Source organism: Geotrypetes seraphini, chromosome 13 (assembly GCF_902459505.1).
Source record: "Geotrypetes seraphini chromosome 13, aGeoSer1.1, whole genome shotgun sequence".
NCBI classification, from domain to species: domain Eukaryota; kingdom Metazoa; phylum Chordata; class Amphibia; order Gymnophiona; family Dermophiidae; genus Geotrypetes; species Geotrypetes seraphini.
Genome location: NC_047096.1, coordinates 73684462 through 73708760, shown reverse-complemented (window position 1 = coordinate 73708760; position 24299 = coordinate 73684462). Strand labels below are relative to the sequence as shown.

Genomic DNA, 24299 nt, shown 5'->3' with positions numbered 1-24299 from the left:
GTTCAGGCTAGCCCTAATGAATATGCATGAAGCAAATTTGCATGCCTCTCACTTCCATCCTATGCAAATCTCTCTCATGCATATTCATTAGGGCAGTGGTTCCCAACCCTGTCCTGGAGGAACACCAGGCCAATCGGGTTTTCAGGCTAGCCCTAATGAATATGCATGAAGCAAATTTGCATGTCTATCACTTCCATCCTATGCAAATCTCTCTCATGCATATTCATTAGGGCAGTGGTTCCCAACCCTGTCCTGGAGGACCACCAGGCCAATTGGGTTTTCAGGCTAGCCCTAATGAATATGCATGAAGCAAATTTGCATGCCTATCACTTCCTATGAAAACCCGATTGGCCTGGTGTCCCTCCAGGACAGGGTTGGGAATCACTGCACCAGGGGACCTGCTGTGAGGTCAGCGGCAGTGCGCACTGCTTTGGATTGTAAATTGAAGTCCAAGTCCTCAGCCTGGAACTGGGCAACTCGGAAGCTTTGCCTTCTCTCTTTGTTCATACATGTATTTTGTGTCCCTGCTGAATATTTTCTTTCTTTCCCACCTGTTGACGGTTTTGTCTCGCCTGCAGGTTTTCAGTGAAGACTTTACTAGAGAAGTACACGGCGGAGCCCATCGATGACTCGTCTGAGGAGTTCATAAATTTTGCCGCCATTTTGGAGCAGATTCTGAGCCATCGCTTTAAAGGTGAATAGCAAAGCGGTGTTCAAGGAACAAGAGCTAAGAATGTGTAGTTATGGAAACAGGGCAAATTCAAGGGTATTAAGCAAGGCAAACCTTCAGGTTTGTGCCCTCCCCCCAACCTTATGTTTCATACCCTCATTTTTCAAGGTAATATTATTAAGCTCAGCAATCATAAGAACATAATAGTCTCACTGGGTCAGATTAATGGTCCATCTAGCCCAGTAGTAGCCCATCCTCACAGTGGCCAATCCAGGTCACTAGTACCTGGCAAAACCCCAAATAGTAGCAACATTCCCCAGACTATGGACTTTTCCTCCAGGAACTTGTCCAAACATTTCTTAAAATGAACTGGGGTCCCTTGGCTTAAAGTCAACTGCACGATCCAAGATGGCCGCACGAGGAGTTGTTTGAGCTTCACTCTCCCTGAAGCTCCTTAAAATATCTTTGTCTACTGCAACTATTTACCTGTTATAATGCCGAAGAGGAGGGGACGCAGCGCTGCTGGAGCCTCGCAGCGCTCCAGAACGGCCGTCTTCGGAAACATCGAGGAACTGATGAGGAGAATGCAGGGCACGCCGACAGCTTCGGGGAGTTCCCCGCGGGAGACGCATGGTGGAGGCGCATCTGTGTCGCTCTCCATGGGGCCGGAGACATCGTTGAGCCCCGAAGTAAGGGCACCTCCCCCACGCCCTCAGTCAACCAGTTCCCCGCGAGAGGAGGTACTTCCTGAGGTCGGAGTTCACCTCCTCCCGGAGGCTAAGGAGAACAACGGGGGAACTGTGTGGCAGGACTCCCTGCCGGTGCAGAGGAGTCTGAGCGAGGAGACTGAGGAGGAAGCAGTGGGGGATGAGAGAATTCGACAGACTGCCGTAGGAGACACGCTGCCAGAGGGTGAGCTAACCAAATTAAAATTACAACCTTTACAACCTTTTCAAATTGAGAAGCCCCGAGAGGTTACATTAGATTCTCTGTGGGATCTTGTGGCCAATTTGGCAAGATCTATAAACCCACAACTACAACAATTAGAAAAGAAACTTAATAATCATGAAATTGAGATAAAAAATTTAAAGACTGGACTTGAGGACTCAAAAACTTCAGTACAGAATGTCTGTCAAGAATTAAAAGTCTCCCAACAAATTACTGAGACATTAATTAAAGACAATACTAACCTAAGAAGGAAGATGGAGGCAATGGAAAATTTCTCTTGTAATAATAATCTCAGACTGATAAATTTCCCTAGGGCTTCTATGATAGCCCCAAGGGAAATGTTGAAACGTTATATGACGGAAGTATTGGAACTTTCTGAAGAGTCGTTACCACCATTTACGCAGGTCTATTACCTTCCAAATAAAACTCAAGACCAACAACAACAGAAAATGGGACCTGACTTAATGAACATATCTAATATTTTGGAAATGTCTGATAGAGAATTGGTGACCCCTGCCACTTTACTTTTGACAGTAGCTCTCGCACCAGATAAAAACTGGTTGCTGAGACTCTTCTTTAAAAATAAACACAAAGAATTTTTAGGTTGTAAAATTCAGATGTTCCCAGATTTGGCTAGGGATACACAGAGAAGGAGACGAGAATTTTTGTTAAGGAAACCTGGTGTTATATCTCTGGGGGCGACCTTTTACTTGCGACATCCATGTAAATGTGTTATTAATTATCATTCTCATAAATATGTTTTCTTTGAGCCATCTCAACTGACAACCTTTCTCTCAACTGCATCTCTGGAGAAAGAAAGTGCTTAGTTTAAGAAAGGGTGCTTTAATCTCATTCAACTAGTTATTGCTTGGTTTAAATATAATTACTTTGATTCGCCTATTACCCCTCTTGGATCTGATTGAGGACTTGAGTAGAAATTTATGCTTATATTTGATATTCTTTTATATATCTTTTCAATTGTATTAATTTCATGCTGAATTTCCTTTCTGTACAAGTTTTATGCTTGATTATATTGAAAAATTCAATAAATATTAAATAATAAAGTCAACTGCACTATCAACTACGCCATTGGCGTCGGAACGGAGAGGCCACAGGGGCCACGGCCTCCCCAAAAACTGACGGTCAGAAGAGTCGGTTATGGCTCTACTCCCCCAACCACCTGCTCCCGGCTGCTGTAGTTTTAAATCTGCAGAGAGCTGCCGCACAGCGTCGCTGTAGAATGAAGACTTCCAGGGCAGGCCTGCTCACTGATGCTGTGCAGTGGCTGCTCAAAGATTTAAAATTACAGTGACTGGAGAAGGTAGACGGGGGAGTTTTATTTATTTATTTTTAATTCATATTCTGCATATCTCAAATTATTCAGGTACTCAAGCATTTTTCCTCTCTCTGTCCTGGTGGGCTCACACTCTATTTGAGACACTGGGGGATTAAGTGACTTGCCCAGGACCACAAGGAGCAGTGTGGGATTTAAACCTACAACCCCAGAGCGCTGGGGCTGTAGCTCTAACCACTGCACCACACACACTCCTGTGGGATCCTGCTGGGGATAGGGTGGAACTTTTGGGTCCCCCCCCCAAACAAAAAAGCATTTGACTGCCTATGAACTAAGCTATCCTCTACTCTGCCTGGATGTCTGTGCAGCTTTTTTTGAACTTTACACCCATCTCATTCTCACGACTCCTTTGTGGAAGCCATTTTTCTTAAAAGGATGCCAGAGAGACATCCCTGGCCCTGGTTTTTTGCCTTTCATAAGTTGGATGGTTCATTTTGGAAAATGGCTATTCATTTTGGACACAAACACATCCGTCTCGCAGCCATTTTCAAATAGTAAATCTGGACATTTTTCTTGTTTGAAATTGGTTGCGAGGTAGACATTTTCTTTGGGTGTTTTGAGCAGGTCGTCCCATTTCTGACTTAGATGTCTTTTCAAAAATGTCCCTATAAAATAACCTCACAAAACCTGCAGAAATTGTGGATAAAATGCATCCAGGAACAAGTGTAAATATACAATAAGTGGAGTAAGTGTAAAGTACACATGTGCAGTGTGCATGTATGTATATACTTTGTAAACCATACACTGCCCAAACGCCTCTCCTGAGCATGACAGTCATGTTAAAGCATTCCACAGACTTTTGCTTGCATGTATGCAGTGGCGTAGCAAAGGTAGGAGGCGACTGGGGCGGTGGCACCCTCCTCTCCACCCTCCGTTCCTTCCGTGCCCCACTCACACCCTCCCTTCCCATCCCCGTACCTCTAAATCTTTACCAGCGCAAGCAGCTTCTCCGGCCTGCTGCTCACGCCGGCATTGGCTTTTCCTCTGACATCACTTCCTGGCTCTGCAACACGAAGTGATTTCAGAGGGATCCAGGCCTTAGTAGTTGCTCGCGCTGGGAATATTTAAAGAGGTACGGGGTGGGAGGGTACAAGCATGGGGTGAGGTGGGGGTGGAGAGTTGCTGGCGCCCCACAAAGATGGTGCCTCTGGTGGGTCCGCCTCCCCCACCCCCTTTGCATAATTTTATATGAGGCATTGTACATGCCTAAAACAGGGTTTTTATAACATTGTCTTGGAAAGGACAAAATATGTCTGTGTTTGATGATCCAATCAGGACAGTTTGGGAGAACAAAATCTTGTTTCTCTATTGCCGGTCCTGTCCTTTGGAATGCTTTGATAGTTTTTTTTGAGATTCTGTGGACACTTGATACATTTTAGAAAATTACTGATGATTTAACCTTTTTGCACAAGCATTTTTTTTGCTAGAAATACTTTTCCCTGGTTATGATGATGTAACTTTCCTTTCTGATAGATATGACAAGATGCACCTCTATTTTAGTTCGTTTCATTTATTTACTTTTGTTATTTAGGTATTTGTCGACATGTATGTCTTTGATGCGGTGGATGTTGATTGTGAGCCGCTTTGGTTAAAAGCGGATTATAAATGTTTTGAATAAATAAATAAAATTCAGAGTCCAAGGGGGGACCCAGATTTGAAATTTGCTGTGGATGTGCTGTCAAGATATGATTCATGGCCCTTCTATGCTGACAATCCCAAGATTAACTCCTGATTTGTGAACAGTCTCCCTTCCCCTCTCCGCAATTTGAGCCCCCTTCTACCATTCCGTAAGCATCTGAAGACCTGGCTCTTCTCCAGAACGTAACCTCGTCCCGCTCCTGGCACTCTCACACCAACCTCTCTTCTCTCATACTTATATAATTCCACTGGAGTTCCGTTCCTTCCCTAACCATGTAAACCGTGTCGAGCTCCATCTGCGGAGATGATGCGGTATATAAACCCAAGATTTAGATTAGATTAGATTAGATAAGAAAGACCATACTATATCAGACCGAAGGCCCATCAAACCTAACAGGGTCCAGTCCAGGTCTTAGGTCCCTGATGTTAGTAGGATTAGTTAAAGCAAATGAAATGATGGTATGTTATAATTTCAACCCATCCAATAACTAAGATTTTAATTTTTTCTTCCTGTCAGGTCCTGTGAGCTGGTTTAGCTCTGATGGACAGCGAGGATTCTGGGATTATATCAGAATGGCTTGCAGCAAAGTTCCCAACAATTGCATCAGCAGCATTGAAAATATGGAGAACATAAGTACTTCCAGGGCAAAGGTCAGAAAGGTGCCCCTTCATAGGGCCTAATTTTTTCTAATCTGTTAGCACTGAAAGGATGTTCAGAAAGGCAACACAGGCCTCAGACTTCTAAGGCAAAGGTAGACACTGTTTGGAAATTATTTTATAATTGTATTCCTTATCCGTGGGGAAAGTAGGTTCCAAGGGGGAGAGGTACAGTTCCAATGATTTCAAGTTCAGTACTCTTCACTCTACTTTTATATCGAACACAGAATTCCTAACATACTTAAGAGTAAGACATAGCAGGAAGCTGAAAAAGAGTTTTATTAGTATGTAAGGCTTTTTATCTTGCTACAACCCGAGACACAGGATGAGTAGAATATACTCAGGAGATCAATTAGAGCTGATCTAAACAGAAAACAACTAACACACAATACAAAAGACAGACCTCAAGTGAACATATGTATTTGTCTCCTCTTATTTAAACCCCCCAAATACCAAGTTCCACTCGGTGACCTTACAATAGCTTACAATCTCTTCAGTATAACAACTAGTTATGGCAGTTGCATATGTCAATAAATTCAACTCCATTTTCTGTCTATTTCTTGTCATACTACCAACAAGAGGTTGCCCGTGTACTTTGGTTGGTAGTTGGTGGCCAAACCAATGTCTCTCGATCTCTGTTTTATCATAGCTGTGTAATGAAGAGATGAGGACGTTGGGCATGATTATGTCACTTACATAGAAACATAGAAGATGACGGCAGAAAAGGGCTACAGCCCATCAAGTCTGCCCACTCTGCTTACCCACCCCCTGTCTATGCCCTAATGACCCAATTTCCTTATCTTGACCCTCGTAGGGATCCCACATGGGTATCCCATTTATTCTTAAAGTCTGGCACGCTGTCTGCCTCGATCACCTCCACTGGAAGCTTGTTCCAATGATCAACCACTCTCTCTGTGAAGAAATACTTTCTGGTGTCGCCATGAAATTTTCTGCCCCTGAGTTTGAGCGGGTGCCCTCTTGTGGCAGAGGGTCCCTTGAGAAAGAAAATATCATCTTCCACTTCGACACGTCCCGTGAGGTACTTAAATGTTTCGATCATGTCTCCCCTCTCCCTACGTTCCTCGAGAGTGTAGAGCTGCAATTTGTTCAGTCTCTCTTCGTACACCTTCTGACCTCTGTTTTGGTCAGCCTGGCAGAGTCACACAATATTGTCGGAGTCTCGGCAGTAGCCTTATGATGTTCAAGTGTTTCTTAGTTTATTTTTCATTAGAGATAGTGGAACTTTGGGTGAAATTCCACATCTTCACTGAATACCTTGCTCAGTGACTTACAGTATAGTGCATTATTGGCTGGTCTGCACCACATGAAAGGTGCTTACAGGACTACGTATGTGTCTCGTGTAAGAGGCTTGGTGAGGGTAAGCCCCCCCAGCTACAACTGCAAATTTCTTTGCTCACTCATCTGTCCATCCTTTATTGCCTCCTCGTCTCCACCCACTCAGATATCAACTTCCTTTCTCAGAAGGGGTGGGGCTGCCAGAGGAAGTAGTGGCATATAGGTCCACAGTTCCTTGCATCTTTACGATAACTTTAATAAAGAAGCCTGGTAGAGGAAGCACCAGGAGAAAGGAAAGATGTTGCATGATGGCAGATGAGTAGGGATGAGGGAGATAAACAGGAAAATATTGGATAAGAAAGGGGACAGAGAGGATGCTGGATTAGAGATAAAGAGAGAGAGGGGCAATACATGATTGGGGGTGGGGGAGAGAACTGGGACAACACTGGATGTGATGGGAGAAAAAACACAGGGATGAGGAAGGAAATGTTAGACTGGAGAGATAGGTGTAATTGAGGTGAGAAAAAGAGAGAGATTGGGACAGAAGTGGACTGAGGCAAGAGATGGAATGCGAGAGAAAGACGCAGGCAGTACCGGTTGAGGGAGGGGAGACAGACAGGAAATGCTGGATTGGGCGAGGGAGACTAAGAAACATAAAATGCTGGAAGAGAAAGATACAGGAACAATACTGCATAGAAGAGGAGGGGGAGAGAGAGATGGAGCAATGTTAGATAGAGGGAGAGAGAAAGAGATGGGGCAATATTGGAGGGGAGGGGAGAGAGAGAGAAAGGCAATGCTGGGTGGGACAGAGAGAGAGAGAGAAATAGAGAGATGGGGCCATAATGCATACGAGAGGAAGAGAATTAGACAGCGGTAATACTGATGTAGAGGGAGAGACAGGGCAATGCTGCATGCCAGGGGCAGAGACAGATAGACAGACAGGGGCAATGCTGGATGGCAAAGAGAGAGAGGCAGAGGAGATGCTGGATGGCAGGGGTGAAGAAGAAGGTTTGGATAGGTTCTTAGAGGACAAAGGGATTGAGGGGTACAGATAGAAGTAGAGGTAGGTTATAGGGATAGGAGTAGAGGTAGGTTAAAGAAATAGTCAGGGACCACTGCTCAGGCAATAGGCCTGATGGGCCGCCGCGGGAGCGGACCACTGGGCGAGATGGACCTCTGGTCTGACTCAGCGGAGGCAACTTCTTATGTTCTTATGTTCTTAAGAAGAGGGGAGAGCCTAGATGTCAGGGGTAGGAGATGAAGTGCTAGTTGGCTGGGGGAATAGGAAAGAGTTAGTGAAAAACTGGGGAATAACAGTAAGGGGAATGGAGTGCCAGAGTGAAGACTAAAGATGGAAAACTGTAGGTAGACACAGTGAAAAGAGGGAGAGGGAAGACTGGTTAATAAGAATGAATTAAATCTAAGTGTACAGAGAGAGAAAAAGTGGAAGAAAACTGAAAGGAACAAATTCATGTTGGAGCTAGATGTAGTCGAGGAGGCAGAGAGTGAAAAATGACAGATGGACATAAGATCTTTGGAGTTAAGAAAAGATAGAAGGAAGCAGAAACCAATTAGAAAATTAAATAGCCAGAAAACAAAGGTAGAAAAAGAATGAGGAGGTCCATATTCAGCCAGCGGCAGGATGCGTTAAGCTGACCACCACCGGAGTTACTTCCAGACATTCAATGCCAGGCCACATCTGCGTTTGCCAGGCCACATCTGGGTTTAACTAGCACTTAACCAGCCAACTGTTGACTCCATCCCCAGAATTCCCCAAAATGGACGGTTTTCACATAGGCGCTAAGGCCCAGATTCTATCAACGGCGCAGGTGTCAGCAGCCACCTAAAAACAGCCACTGATCGTGATGAAGACAGCAATTAAGATAAGTTATTGGGGGTTTTTTTTGTCAATTCCATATGACGCTGCTGAAAAATTATACTACAGATTTTTCAATTACTACCACTGAGATTGAAATACATCACTTGCTATTATTTAAGAAGTTAGTTGCTTGTGGACTTTCACTAAGAAACATGGACTGTATCTACGTATGAGTGATTTTTCTTTTTGATGTTCGTGGAGTTTTTTTCCAGACCCATAATGATTTGAGCTCTAATTATTATTATTTCGTGAATTATTTTCAAGCTTTTCTAAGATTCACATTGTCCTTAATTAGGGCCTCTTGCAATTGTTTAGACATTAATAAGTCTTGGTCAAGCTTTCAACCACTTTATTTTTAATTTAGGATTAAGTAATGTGGTAGCTTTGCTAGTCCATTTTAAAGGTTGCTAAATAAAAATTACCAAACAGAAATAAGATGATACCTTTCTGTTGGACTAACAATCCGGTTTTTTCCCACTAGCTTTCATGGGCCAAAATATCCTTCCATAGGTCAGGACAGTGTTGCCACCCTGATCTGAAGTAAGAGGTGTTGGCATCCGTAAGGTAGTCAAAAGAAAAATATATATTGTTAGTCCATTAAAAAGATATAACCTTATTTTCCATTTTTTATTTTGTTTTTCAACAATAACCATATAATTGGCTTTAATGTTAAAGTTTAATCTGTAAATCACAAATGTACTAATGTTTCAAGCTTTGTAATTCTTTTCACTTACTAATTTTTACGATTGAAGGGCCTCGTTCATGAAGGTTTTCCCAATAAACACAGCATGAGAGAAGAGCCTTTATGAATCAGGCCGAAATTCACCCAACATTTTGTATTTTTAATGTAATAATTGAAATATCATTTTTTAACATTTTCTTCTGCCAGCTTTATATTTTGCACAGTGCATGGGGTCTTGCATCACTGTTGCAGAACGGGACTTGGGGGTAATCATCAGTGAAGACATGAAGGCTGCCAATCAAGTGGAGCGGGCTTCATCTAAGGCTAGGCAGATCATGGGATGTATACGTAGGAGTTTCGTCAGCCGCAAGCCTGAAGTCATTATGCCATTGTATAGATCCATGGTGAGGCCTCATCTGGAATACTGTGTACAATTCTGGAGGCCTCATTACCGCAAGGATGCACTGAGGCTTGAGTCGGTCCAGCGAATGGCCACCCGGATGGTCTCGGGACTCAAGGATCTCCCGTACGAGGAACGGCTGGATAAATTACGGCTATACTCACTCGAGGAACGCAGAGAGAGGGGAGACATGATCGAGACGTTCAAATACCTCACGGGCCGTATCGAGGTAGAAGAAGATATCTTCTTTTTCAAAGGTCCAACGGCGACAAGAGGACATACATGGAAAATCAGGGGCGGGAAATTGCACGGTGACACCAGGAAATACTTTTTCACCGAAAGAGTGGTTGATCGCTGGAATAGACTTCCACTTCAGGTGATCGAGGCGAGCAGCGTGCCTGATTTTAAGAAGAAATGGGATCGTCACGTGGGATCTCTGCACAGAGATAAATAGGGGAGGGTCAGTGGGGTGGGCAGACTAGATGGGCCGCGGCCCTTATCTGCCGTCTTTTTCTATGTTTCTATGTTTCTATTTCTTTGGTGTTGTACTGCATGCAGAGTCTGGCTTCTTGGGGTTTTAGTTTAATTGTTGTGGTTATTTTTCAGTTTTTTTAGTTTGGGGTTACTTGGTGAGGGTGAAAATGACCAGTTATTCTGTTAGCATCGACTGGATTGATCTATACTAATCCAACTTGTTTAGTTTTTCAGTAGGTGTATTCATAGGCATCGGAAGGAAGGGGAGAGCCACGGGTGCCATGGCACCCCCAAAAATCCACTGTCTCAACACTGCCCCCGCTGCTGCTAGACACAGAAAACCAAACAAATCACGGGACCGCACTGTTCCTCTTCCAGTCCTACCCCCTCTGATGTCGCTTCTAGTTCTGGGGAGACTTTCTCTTTTTTTGCTTCTAGTTCTGGGGCAAAGGAGGAACAGTGCAGTCCCGTAGTTTCTTTGGTGTTTTTTTTTTTCTGTGTTCGGATTGCAGATCGGTAAGCCTGACTTCAGTGCCGAGCAAAATGGTGGAAACAATTATAAAAAATAAAATTATGGAACATGTAGACCAGGGGTGTCAAAGTCCCTCCTCGAGGGCCGGAATCCAGTCGGGTTTTCAGGATTTCCCCAATGAATATGCATTGAAAGCAGTGCATGCACATAGATCTCATGCAGATTCATTGGGGAAATCCTGAAAACCCGACTGGAATACGGCTCTCGAGGACCGGAGTTCCCTACCCCTGCTGTAGATGACATTTTGCTGATGAGCTAGCGCAGGGGTAGGGAACTCCGGTCCTCGAGAGCCGTATTCCAGTTGGGTTTTCGGGATTTCCCCAATGAATATGCATTGAAAGCAGTGCATGCAAATAGATATCATGCATATTCATTGGGGAAATCCTGAAAACCCGACTGGATTCTGGCCCTCGAGGACCGACTTTGACACCTGTGATGTAGACAAACATGATTTAATGAGATAGTGTCAATATGGGTTCAGCCGAGGGAGATCTTGCCTCACCAATTTGCTTGACTTCTTTGAAGGTGTGAATTAGAAAATGACACGGGGACAAATTTTGCCCCGTCTCCGCCCAATCCCTGCAGCTCGGTCCTCATCCCGTCCCCATGAACTCGGTCCCCATCTCTGTCCCGTCCCCACAAGCTCGGTTAGGATGAATGCTTTGTCTATGTTTTAGGGCCGTGCTTGGATACGACTGGCATTGATGGAAAAACGGCTGTCAGAATATATAGCTACTGCCTTGAGAGACACTAGAACGACCAGGTGAGTCTATAAGACTCTAATTACATCATGCTGCATGTCTTAGTATTTTACCTAACCTCATGGAGATGATGTTCAAGTGAAGAGCAGTGGTGAGAACCAGTCTTGTAGGCGTGTTGTGTAATGCTCTGTATGCTTAAAAATACATCACCCCAGGCCTGCATTTAGACCAGCGGTTCTCAACCCTGTCCTGGAGGACCCCCCAGGCCAATCAGATTTTCAGGATAGCCCTGATGAATATGCATGAGAGAGATTTGCATACTTTGGAAGTGACAGGCATGCAAATCTGCTCCATGCATATTCATTAGAGCTATCCTGAAAACCTGATTGGCCTGGGAACCACCGATTTAAACATAGACAACTGCCCAGAGCACCAGATGTTGAAGATGACAAGTACCCAACTCAAAAAGGAGCCTTCTCCGTCTTACTTTAGGGCCATTCAACTGGGACTGACCCCACTAGGGTACTCTGGCCTAAGACCCACATACCTGTTACTTGTTTTCCAATCTCCAGATGCCCTCTTGGCCATCTGACCTCCAGTTCTACCTAAATCTTAAATCTGATCCTGTGTTGCTATTAGACACAGAGTTCACGACTTCCCAGTGGGAAGTAAGGATTTGGGAAGAAAATACAGTAAAACCTTGGTTTGTGAGCATAATTCGTTCCAGATGCATGCTTGTAATCCAAAGCACTTGTATATCAAAGCGAATTTCTCCATAGGAAATAATGGAACCTCAGATGATTCATTCCACAACCTAAAAACTTTCATATAAAATACTATATGTACTTGTATTGCAAGACATCGCTCATTTAGAACAGTCACTACATTCCTGCAGCGTCAGAGAGAGAAGAACCATCGGCTCAGTTGTGACGTGTGTATACTGTATGTACAGTGGAACCTTGGTTTGCGAGCATAATTCGTTCCAGAAGTATGCTCGTAAATCAAAGTGCTCGTATATCAAAGCGAGTTTCCCCATAGGAATGAATGGAAACTCGCTTGATTCATTCCCCCCCCTCCCCTGAGGCCACCGGCGCTACTCCATCCCCCCCCACCGAGAACTGGCATCTCACCCCCCCCAGCAAATGCCCCCCCACAATCCGGCATCCCCCCTATGATCCAGCATCCCTCCCCCACTCGTGTTGCCCCCCCCCCCGTGATCCGGCATCCCCTGCCGAGCACCCAAACAGAATCCCTTACCCCGATTTGGCACCGGCACCAGTACCAATGCACAGGACATGCTGGTGCTGGTGCCCGAAGATCCTCCCTCTTGACTGGGCTGGGCCTTGAGCATCTGTGCATGCTCAAGGCTTTCTGGTCTCGCTCTCTCCACGGGGGGGGGGGGGGGGGGGGAAATGCTCGTAAATCGAGTCAAGCCGATTTTGCAAATGTTTTGCTCGTCTTGCAAAGCACTCGCAAACCGGTGCACTCGTAAACCGAGGTTTGACTGTACTTGTATTGCAAGACCTTGCTTGTATATCAAGTTAAAATTTAATAAACTGTTTTGCTTGTCTTGCAAACCAAGTTACTTGCAATCCAAGGTTTTACTGTATAAAGTAATTCATAGTCACAAAGAGATACATGTCAAGAAGCTGTAGACATACACTCTGCTTATGAAATGGCCATATGTTATCCCCTCTGGACGCCTCTGATATTTTGTTTATTAAACTTGATATTTTGCTCTCCATAAACTATGCAATTAGTGCTAAACTCATTAATTTATCCCCCTCCTTTACTAATGCGTAGCGCGGGTTTTAGCGCCGGCAGCGGCGGTAACTGCTCTGACGGAATTCTACACGGCAGTAAAGGAGGAGGTAAGTTAGTTGCCAGTTTCAAGACTTCCTCAGAAGTGCTAACATGCTGATATAACAGGAAATAAGTCATCAGAGAGAATAATAAGCAACCTCTTCCCCTCCACAGACGGTTTTATGATGATGGCGCCATCATGCTGCGTGAGGAATCCACGGTGCTCACTGGAATGCTGATCGGTCTGAGCGCCATTGACTTCAGGTATGACGCAGGAAGCCGGAATTAGGTGCCCAGATTTTTCCTTCTGGATCCAACTCTGGCATTAATCTGGATAGAGTGGGAGTAGGCGTTGCTTTTCCATGCTCTACAGTGCCTCCTTTTGGGGGAGACTGAGAATAGATTACTTTTATAGTCGCCCTGTCTCTTGCTGCTGCTCATCAGGCCACATCCTTGTATTTCCTTTCTCAGTTTCTGCCTGAAGGGAGAGGTTATGGACGGGAAAACAGCGGCTGTCATAGACTACACACCATACTTGAAGTTCACCCAGAGGTAACTGTTGACAAATGTCACCTAAATAGTGTCAGAACTGTTATGGGCATAAGTTAGGGTTTACTACCAATAGGGAACAGTATGATTCTATAATTGTGATAATATACTAAATAACTACACTTCCCCCCTCCCCATTCGCGGTTTCTGCACTCGCGATTTCACATAATCGCGATTTTTTTATGGGGAGGGGGAAAATTTTTAAAAAACATATTTTTTTACCTCCCTGCCGCCTTCCCGGCCTTACCTGGTGGTCTAGAGGGCTTTCGGGGCAGGAGCAATCTTCCTACGCTCCTGCCCCGTGCAGATCGCCATGGTTGAGCCCTGCTGAATCTACATACCAGAGGCCTTTGTGAACCAGAAATTTCCTTCTGCTTTTAACTTCCAGCTCAAGCACTGGGGATCCTGGCAGCTTGAGCCTTCATTTACAGCTCTTTGGTGATTTTTTTTTTTTCTCCTATGTTATATTCCCTCCCAGTGTACTTTAGTTCAGTTATGCATCAGGCACCTTCCAAAATTCTACTAACATGGGTCCTAAATCTGACCACTAAGTACCGCTGTTATACAGTAATTGAACCCACCTCCCCCATGAATGCTGTCTGCTCAGCATCCACAGCCCTACCCTGGTTCAAGCAGACGTTGAGACTCGAGCAGAGAATTAAACCCTCAACATGGCAGCACTGTCACTGAACCACCAGACAGATCCTGTTTTCCGTTTCTTTAGGAACTTATGACCAGCCTATCCCTACAGTTTGAGGTAGGGTTACCAGATTTTTGTCCGGAGAAACTCAGATGCATGACCCCACCCTATTCTGGGTTCATAGACAACGGTGCGAAAGACAAAAACGCGCGCCGACAATTGAGCGCAGCGTGCGCCGCCACACTGCTCTAAATTACAGTTTTTAGGGGCTCCGACGGGGGGTTTTGTTGGGGAACCCCCTCAGTTTACTTAATAGACATCGCGCCGGCGTTATGGGGGGTTTGGGGGGGTTGTAACCCTCCACATTTTACTGTAAACTGAACTTTTTCCCTAAAAACGGAAAAAGTGAAGTTTTCAGTAAAATGTGGGGGGTTACAACCCCCAACACCCCCAACAATGCCCCACAACGCGGTGCGATGTCTATTAAGTAAAGTGGGGGTGTTCCCCCCACGCCCCCCCCCGTCGGAGCCCTAAAAACAGTAATTTAGAGCGGTGCGGCGGCGCGCGCTGCGCTCAATTGTCTGGGCGCGCCTTTGTCCCGGCTTTTGACCTGACACCCTATTCTGCCCCTAGTTATGCCACACTCCACCTCCAGCCCCGCCCTGTTTTTGCCTCTAGCCCTGCCCCGCACTAAGCCTCATTTCTGTTTTGTGTGTGTGACATCATCCGTGCATGCTCAAAGGCCCTCTAGACGCGGCCAGAAGGCCAGGGCTTTCGAAAACCAGGACAAACTACTGGGCTTTTGGAAAGTCGATCCGGACACCCAGACAGCCCTCTAAAAAAGAGGGCATGTCCAGATCTTCCCAGCTGTCTGGTCACCCTAGTTTGAGGTCCTGGCCACCCTAGTTTGAGGTCCCTCTGTACCTAGACTCCAGGGACACCTCCCAGCACTGAAGGAAGATGTGACTAATGCGGGTTCCTGACGTGTGCTGACTCAGAGGAAGAGACTGATAGATTACGCTTCTCAGCCCCTGACTTTTTGCTCTGTAGTTTGGTGCCCCTGAATCTCTTCCATTTCCTGCCACCTACATGATCCCTCTCCTTGCCCGCTGGACAAAAGACGGTAGCGGGTGTTCGTCCTCTCTCACCCATCTGTTCTTTCCGCAGCTATGATTATCTCAGTGATGAGGATGAGAGGAGAAGCGTGGACAGCAGCACTAGTGATGAAAGCTCTCCTGAGCACCCCTACCTACCACTGGTTACAGACGAGGACAGCTGGTACAACAAGTGGCGGAAGATGGAGCAAAAATTCCGCATCGTTTATGCCCAAAAGGTACAAAAAAATAATGTATCTCTAACCCCCAATCCTCGTCTCTAACCCTATCCCTGCATCTCCGAACCCACCATCACCCTACCTGAATCCCTTAGCCCTAATCTTATCCCATTCCTGAATCTCACTCAATCCTAATTTTAATCCCACCCCCTTCTTTAACCCTTTACCCACATCCTTTAGTCAGCCCTAATTCTTATCCCATCCTATAACTGAATTTTTCTCTGTCCTAAATCTAACTCTTAATTCTGATTCCACTCCCTAATTTATCCTCCCCTCCTTTTATGAAGCCACGTTAGCATGTTTTTAATCACTGGCCATAGCGGTAAAAGTTATGACGCTCATAGGAATTCTATGAGCGTTGGAACTTTTACTGCCACGGCCAGTGATAAAGGAAATTGTTGAGAGGGTATTAAGAATGTAATCTAGATGGATGCAGAAAATAAATTGAAAAGGAAAATGAGGGAAGAAAGGGATTGCAGAAGAGAGGTGTGGGAGAGGGAAGGAGAGGAGAGAGATGCCAGACCAATGGGGGTGAAAGGAGAGATGGAAGGGGGAGGCATACAGTTTCTGGAAGGGGCATTGAAGGAGAGAAGATGCCATATAGGGGCAGAGAGATGGCAGACAGTGGATGGAAGGAAGAGAGTAACAAGAAGATGAGGAAAGCAGAAACCATACTAGGCAAAGGTGTTTTCTGTGTTCTGTGTGTTCGAAAGACATGGTTTTCTGTTAGGATTGACGGTGTAGGATTGATCTGTGCTGGTCTGGCTTGTTTAGTTTTACAATGGGTGTATTGATGTTGTACTGCTCACTGCAGTATGTAAGATGCTGCCTTTTCCTAGGTACTCATGTGTGATGTGTGGCTTGTTACTAAAAATCATGTTTTTCGTACAGATGGGGAGGGGGTGCCAAAAAATGATGGACCCCGGATGTCACATATGCTAGGTACGCCACTGGCCACTTTGTCATGGCAGACCTAAAGGCAATGGTGCAACTGAGTCACCCAACTGTTCATAAAATATTTTAAAAAGTAGACAGGCACATTTGAACTTGACTCTTGACTGAAAAGGAAGAGGGGTGTGATACGTTCAAATGTATTTTTCTTAAAAATCAGCCAAGCTGCAGTATTTTTGCATCAGTTGTAGGTTAAATTACTTTTACTAATACCGTAATGAGCTGAATTGCAATAGTCCAATTGAGCTAATACAGTCGACTGAACAATTGTGGCAAAATGATGTTGATGAAGTAGGGCTCGTAACCACTTCAAAGTGACATAAACTTAGTAAAAGGACCCCCTAGTTAGAAAATGTTTTCTAAGGCTTGCTAGCCGTTTTAGCATATGCTAAAAATTAGCCCACGCTAAACGCTAACGCGTCCATTATATTCTATAGACGCATTAGCGTTTAGCACATGCTAATTTTTAGTGCTTGCTGCTAAAACGGCTAGTGCACCTTACTAAAAGGATCCCTAGATTATTTATCTATTGTCAAAATCTAGTGTAATCTAATATAATAAAATGGTAAGCCACGCATGCGCACTTTCTAAGTGTGTGCCGGTTTTCCGTGAGCTGTAGCGACACATAGGAAGTGCGCATGCGCGGCTTACGATTCTTTGAAAGACGCGGCGGTGGCTACTCTCACGATCCCCGGGCGGATGTCGGCCCGATGGCTGGAGTTCACCGCTGAGTCCGGTGAGGAGTGCTTCCCTCAACAGGAACCGTCGGGTCTAATTCAAATACTCCCGGCAGGTCGGGAGGGGGCGGAGCAGGCTCGCACGCCTGGCAGGGACCGGACAGGAACTAGACTCCCTGCAGGAGCCAGCCTGATGGCTGGAGATCACCGGACTGGACAGAGGGAGCAGGTAAGGGGGTACTGCAGTACAGGAGGAGCAGGGAAGAGGTGATTCTGGACAGGGGGGGAGGTAACAGGAAGGGAGGCCTACTGCTGGATAGGGGAAGCAGGGAAGAGGTGCTGCTAGACGAGGGGGGGAGGTAAAAGGAAGGGAGAAGACCTACTGCTGGACATTGGGTGCTGCTGGACAGGGGGAGACTTAAAAAGAAGGGAGAAGGGCTACTGCTGCACAGGGGGAACAGGGAAGGCGTGCTGCTGGACAGGGGTGAGGTAAAAGGAAGGGAGAAGGGCTCCTGCAAAGGAGAAGAGCTACTGCTGGATATGGGGAGCTGGAAATGGGGTGATGCTGAACAGGGGGAGATAAAAGGAGAAGGGCTACTGCTATATAGGGGGGAGCAGGGAATGGGTGGGGGTGCTGCTGGACAGGGAGGAGGTAAAAGTAAGGGAGAAGGGCTGCTAGCACCCGTTAATGTAACGGGCTAAACAACTAGTATCCAATATTCTTGATGATTTTTCAATAGACAAGGCTTCAGCAGAGTCTAAGATATATTATTAGGAAGTTTTGGACAATCAGGCTCTAACTGAAACAACTTTGGGCCTTTTCTGTCAAACTGCGCTAGCAGTTCTTAGCGCAGAGATCCGCGCTGAATGGCCTGCGCTGCTCCCGACGCTCGTAGGAACTTTATGAGCGTGGGGAGAAGCCATTCAGCGCGGCTCTTTGCGCTAACAATAACTAGCGCAGTTTGACAGAAAAGGCCCTTAGTCTTCACAGGGTTTAACTTCATCATGGTCACAGTTGACCAATGTAACAATCTGGTAATACAAGAACAAATAGTAGAGGCAGTTATTTAAGCCTGGACTAACTTCTTGTAATATAAAAATATCATCTGCATATGTAGAAAGAAATTCACCTGGACCTAACGAGAGAACACATAACGATGTCATGTAAACACTGAAAAGGACGGGGGACAGTAGAGATCCCTGGGGCACACCACAGTCAGGAAACCAGGCTGTGGCTGTTCTTCCACCAGTTTGTACCACATGGGATCTTAATTCCTTCCCAGACCTGAATCCTTCTCAATCCTAAATCTAACTCTTAATTCTAATACTACCACTACTTTAATCCTTTACACGCCTGACTCTAACCTTAATCCCATTCTTTTAAATCTAATTTCATGGCTTAGCATTTCTGCCAGGCCTGGTCCCAAAGGATCAGAACAGTGAGACTGGGAACAGTGTCACTGCTTGAGCCAAAGGATTCTGAGGTGGAGTGCTCTGCATTATTCTCTGCCTATTCTAGCTAAAACTCACTGGTGTAGTAAGGGGGGCATTAGCACCTATCCTCTTCCCCCCATCCCTCTTCAAATCTTCACCAACCATGAGCAGTATCTCTTATTCACTGCTCACTCCGGCCTCACCCCTCCCTCTGATGTCACTTCCTGTTCGCGAGGTCCAGGAAGTGACATCAGAGGGAAAGATGAGGCTGGTGTAAGCAGTGGGTAAGAGAGGTTATTCATGGCTAGTGAAGATTTGAAGAGGTAGATGGAAGGGTGCGGGGAGGGGGCACAGGAAAGGGTGTATCTGAGGGATGCATGGCATTGAAAGGTTGCATGGGGGCGTCCAGCATGGTGATGCTGGGAGGAGTGCGGGGGTGGGGGTGGGGGGTGGCACATGATGCGGCAATGCCAGTCACTTCCACCCCAGGCACAAACTTTCCTTGCTATGCCACTTCTAAAACCATGTTAACTTTTCTAGCCTGGCAATTTGATCAGGCACTAGGGAGAAGTATTACCTCTGTGGGGATTCACATAGAATAGATACATCCAGCCTTTTCATGACCAAGTTCTTTTACGTGACTCTGTGTGTATGTTTGCCTCAGGGGTACTTGGAAGAGCTGGTGCGACTACGAGAATCACAACTGAAGGACCTGGAGGCAGAGAACAAGCGACTACAACTGAAACTGGAGGAGGTGAAAGTACAAAACCAGCTGGAAAAGCGAGAATTGGAGGGTATCATCCTGGAACTGCAGGAACAGCTGTGAGTTTGCCTGCAAATATGCAAGTTATTACCCTGTCCCAGGAGTAGGATTCCTTCAGCTCATGCTCAGCCCTTCTATCTAGGTAAAATATGAGAGGCTATGATCTGCAAGCACAGAGTGCAAAGCAAAAGAGAAGCAGATCACACAACAAAAGAAAATAGGCAATTTATTAAACAAATAGTGTTCGATGAGACAACGTTTTGCCCTGAAAGCTTTGTCAAGGGCAGAAAACGAGAGTGAAAAAGAAAAAAAGCTGTCCCACTAGAGGTAACAAATACAGGTAAATTGCCACCAAACAATGAAACGGCTCCTCTTGACATCAAATCTTACTGAAACAGTCACAGTCAAGGCATGTTACTGGGGGGGGGGGGGGGGGGGGGGGAAGAGGTTTAACAGGAAATGTGCCCCAACAGGTGCTCAATCTGGGTGCCATCAATTTTTTTAATTGCAGCATTGGGATATTTCAGGACATCAGTTTCTCTGATTTGACAAATAAATAAGATGTATAACTATAGCATCTTCAAGATGTAGAGCCTTGCAGGTTATCCAAAATGCAGCCGCATGGTTAATATGTGGAGGGAGCAGATTTGAACCCATAACACCACTATTGAAATGGCTCCACTGGCTACTAGTAAAACATCATGTCATTTATAAAGTCCTGGGGTTGATTTTTAAGGAGGAGGCATTTTGAGATCCCATGGTACTTGACACAGGTGTTAAAAGTGTACCAGCCCTCAGTGGCATAGTAAGGGAGGGGGTGAGGGGGGCAGTCCGCCCTGGGCACCATGTTGGTGGGGGCACCGACACACCTCCTCCTCTCCCCCTGCCTCTTCCCATTCCTCCCCTCCACACGCACGCCCTGTTCGCGGTGGCCAACAACATGCTCTTCGCGACCCTGTCAGCTCTCCTGTTGACATCATTTCTGGGTGCTGTGCATAGGAAGTGATGTCAGAGGGAAAGCCGATGGGGTAGTGAGGAGCACGATGTTGACTTCCACAACAAATTCAACTAAAGGTACGGGGAAGGGAAGGGAGGGCGCGCGTGACAGGTGGGATAAGGGAAGGAGCAGGGGGGTGTACGAGGATGGGGGAAGGGCGCCATCGCTCCAGGCGCCTCTCACCCTCACTACGCCACTGCCAGCCATCAAGAGCTTTGAGATCAGAAGAGATGTTACGGTTAGTGAGGAGCTGACAACTGTACATTATGAGAAAATTAGGACTTCCATTATCTCAGTGGCAGGAGTATTGTTATGGAACAATTTGACAGAACCTGTTCGGTTGTTACCTGATTGACAGAAATTGAAGAAGGTCCTGAAGACGATTCTTATAACGATTATTATTTGTAGAGGCTTTTTTAAAAAAATGATTGTTTGAAGAACTTTTATAAATCTGAACTATGTTTTATGTCTCTTTTTGTTATTTGATAATTATGGATGCATTTTTGTAAACCGCTTAGGTGTAAGCGGGCTAAAATAATTTTTAAATAAAATAAATAACACTGCCCCTCCTCCTTTTACAAAACCATAGCATGGTTTATAGCGCCGGCTGCAGTGGTAACAGCTCCGACGCTCATATGAGCATCGGGGCTGTTATCGCCACGGCCGACACTAAAAACCACGCTGTTTTATAAAAGGCAGAGGTGGGGGGGATGGGGATAAATAAATACAGTATATATCAAATACTAAAAATTATATATATATGTACTATAGATATTTGATTTATAATTATATATACAAGATTTTTATATATAAAAACAAACATGTAAGAACTCTATACATTTATATATATAAACCATTATATAGAAATAGATATTTAATGTCATTCTAGATTAATTTGGGGGGCCTCCTGTCTCCCTTTTGAGTGGTCTTTTAATGGGGCCTGCTCAATCAGGCAACTGTGACAAGGCCTTTTAAACTTAAAACCCATGATTGTAGGATTTTCTGATGCGCATGTACAGGACCTTAACCTCGTCTCTTGTAATGGCTTCCGCTGCACCACAGCCCTTGCAAGCTTTGTGTTTTGAAGCTGAAGAAAACCAAGAAAAATGCATATTACACATAGTAATGAGCTGGAATGCATAGTGATGGAATGCACGCTATATAGGAACCTTACTCTAAGGGCAGGGCAGAGATCAATCTCATGCTGTCTAGGAGAGATACAGGCTCTCAATAGGCCTACTTTGTATCTAACAAAGAGTGACCAGACAGATATCCGATTTGGAATCTGGGATTCTTTCTTTGACACTCTGCAGCCCTTACAAGAAAGGCAGGTTTTAGCCATTTTAAAAACAAGAAAGGAAAAGACCCCAGAAAGGTCAAGTATGGTAGCAACTATGCACAGATCAGTTAGTTATTTTGAACGACCTCAAAACCCAACCTTTGCTTCTCAAATAACTCTCTCTTTCTCTCTCATTGGTTTAATAAAAATATCACCACCAAAGTAATATTTTTTTTTTTCATAGGGCTAATATATCTATACAACTTTTAATCTATTTTTCTTTGGTCAAGAAAACACTTTGGTTCTTTCCTCCTTTCTTTGCTCTCTCTCTTCCCTTCTTCCTGATTGTTCTGTTTGCTTTCCTCTCTTTTCTTTCTTCCTCTCTGGTTCCAGAACTGGCTTGATCTCTGGTGAGAACTCCAACTTGGCCAACATATCGAAGGACATGGTGACCCCTTTGGTGAACCAGTGGCCATCCCTGGGGACACTCAGTGATAATGAGGTTGCACTGGATCCCAAGCTGTACAGAAGGTAGCCCTCTTCAGTTGTACTTAGGACCATATAGTTAACATAAGAATTGCCACTTTCTCCCGTTGGTTCTCCCCCAGAGTGCCAAGTATGCACATTGATCATAGCAGATCTTGATTCCTTCCTGGCTGTACCTATCAGGTGGTTGATATTGAATAGAAAAGGTAGATAGGATACAGTTTGACAGCTGTTTTTCTCCTTGAAACAATTTTCATCAAATTGTATTTATGATGGATGAGTGCCCTACTAATTGTTAACATTGCATGATATCCAGTCCTGTATACAAGGGTGAAAAGAGAACATAAGAGTTGCCAAGTATTCTGTTTTCAACAGTGGCCAACCCAGGTCCCAAGTACCTGGCAAAACCCCAAATAGTAGCAACATTCCAGAGCTGAGATTGTGATGTCATAATGCCTCATTCCACTAGTGCCTAAGAGCCAAACCCATCAGTGATGTCACAGTAGCTTGATTGTCCTATACTTGGCTCACATAAGAATTGCTGTACTAGGATAGGCTGAAGGTCCATCAAGCCCAGTATTCTGTTAACAACATTGGCCAACCCAGGTCACAAGTACCTTGCCAGATCCCAAAGAGTAAAACAGATTTTATGCTGCTTATCCCCAAGTCCATCTTAATAATGGCTTACGGACTTTGCTTTTAGGAAATTTTTCAAACCTTTTAAAAATCCTGCTAACTACTTTTGCCACATTTTCTGGCAACAAATTGCAGAAGCATTTTCTCCGGGTTTGTTTTTAATCTACTACTTAGTAGCAGTTTCCCTTTCTGACCCTCCTGCCATGTTTTAGCCACTTCCCCAATGATGATTTCTCTTTCCTCCATTCAGGCACAGTTTTGGGAGTACAGAGCAGCTTTCGGCAGAAGTCAGCCTCAACTCTGACTCACAGAAGCTAGAAGATGAGAAAGATGAAGCAGGCCCCTGGGGTCCCATAGGTAAGGGCTCCTTGGTTAAACTATTTCTCTGCTATCCTTTAGTTAAAAAAAAAAATATTAGTATGCATCATTTAGTCCTCTCTCAGCATGTTCAGAGACATTCCTTGATCTCAATCTTTTGTTCCACAATTTTAAGATGGTCTATAGCAGGGATCTCAAAGTCCCTCCTTGAGGTCCGCAATCCAGTCGGGTTTTCAGGATTTCCCCAATGAATATGCATTAAAAGCAGTGCATGCACATAGATCTCATGCATATTCATTGGGGAAATCCTGAAAACCCGACTGGATTGCGGCCCTCAAGGAGGGACTTTGAGACCCCTGGTATAGACTGATGAGGGTAAGGCGTAAGTTCCACTAGCTGTCAGACGTATTTCCTTGTTCAGCCGGGCAGGAAGCTGAGGCTGAATAGTGATACGAGATTTGGCATTTGAAGATGTTGTTTTAAACCAGGGGTCTCAAAGTCCCTCCTTGAGGGCCGCAATTCAGTCGGGTTTTCAGGATTTCCCCAATGAATATGCATGACATCTATGTGCATGCACTGCTTTCAATGCATATTAATTGGGGAAATCCTGAAAACCCGACTGGATTGCGGCCTTCAAGGAGGGACTTTGAGACTCCTGGTCTATAGCTTCTTACTAGAGAGATCTGAGGAGTGACCTAGTTGTAGAACTGCTGCCTCTGCACCCTGAGGTTGTGGAATTGAATCCCAGGGCTGCTCCTTGTGACCTTGGGCAACTCATTTAATCCTTCATTGCCACAGGTATAAAATAAGTACTTGTATATGTGTAAACTGCTTTGAAAGGTGGTATACAAGTCCCAATCCCCTTTCTGGTTTCTCTGTGGGAAGAGTTAGAGCAGTGTATCGCAAACTGTGTGCCACCCAAGATTTCCAGTGTGCCATGAGACGCTGGGGAGGGGGAGATGCACCATCGCTGGCTAACTGCCTACAGGACATGCCTCTCGTGGCAAGAGGCACATCCTGCAGGCAGTCAGCCGGCATCAGTGCCAACCCTTCTCTCCACATGTCTTCCCTTCCAGCACCCACCACTGGCGGCTCAGGTTACATATGTGCAGACGTCAACATGAAGACATCACGCATGTGCATGATGTCATCACGTCAATAGCCACGCACTTCCAGATGCCTTGAGCCCTGGCCACCACTTT

At 45.3% G+C, this 24299-nt stretch overlaps 1 protein-coding gene across 2 annotated transcripts in view; it reads left to right on the top strand.

The window, feature by feature from the left end:
• The window catches only part of RUNDC3A (RUN domain containing 3A), a 38110-nt gene that overhangs the window by 11500 nt on the left and 2311 nt on the right, over positions 1–24299 (top strand). The window contains exons 2-10 of one of the 2 annotated variants that reach the window (XM_033919369.1): positions 579–694; positions 5128–5261; positions 11208–11293; positions 13209–13298; positions 13506–13586; positions 15391–15556; positions 19283–19440; positions 22051–22188; positions 23030–23136. In XM_033919369.1, coding sequence (XP_033775260.1) covers positions 579–694; positions 5128–5261; positions 11208–11293; positions 13209–13298; positions 13506–13586; positions 15391–15556; positions 19283–19440; positions 22051–22188; positions 23030–23136 — 1076 coding nt within the window. The remainder of the gene's footprint in view (positions 1–578; positions 695–5127; positions 5262–11207; positions 11294–13208; positions 13299–13505; positions 13587–15390; positions 15557–19282; positions 19441–22050; positions 22189–23029; positions 23137–24299) is intronic. The other variant, XM_033919370.1, reaches the window with a different exon arrangement.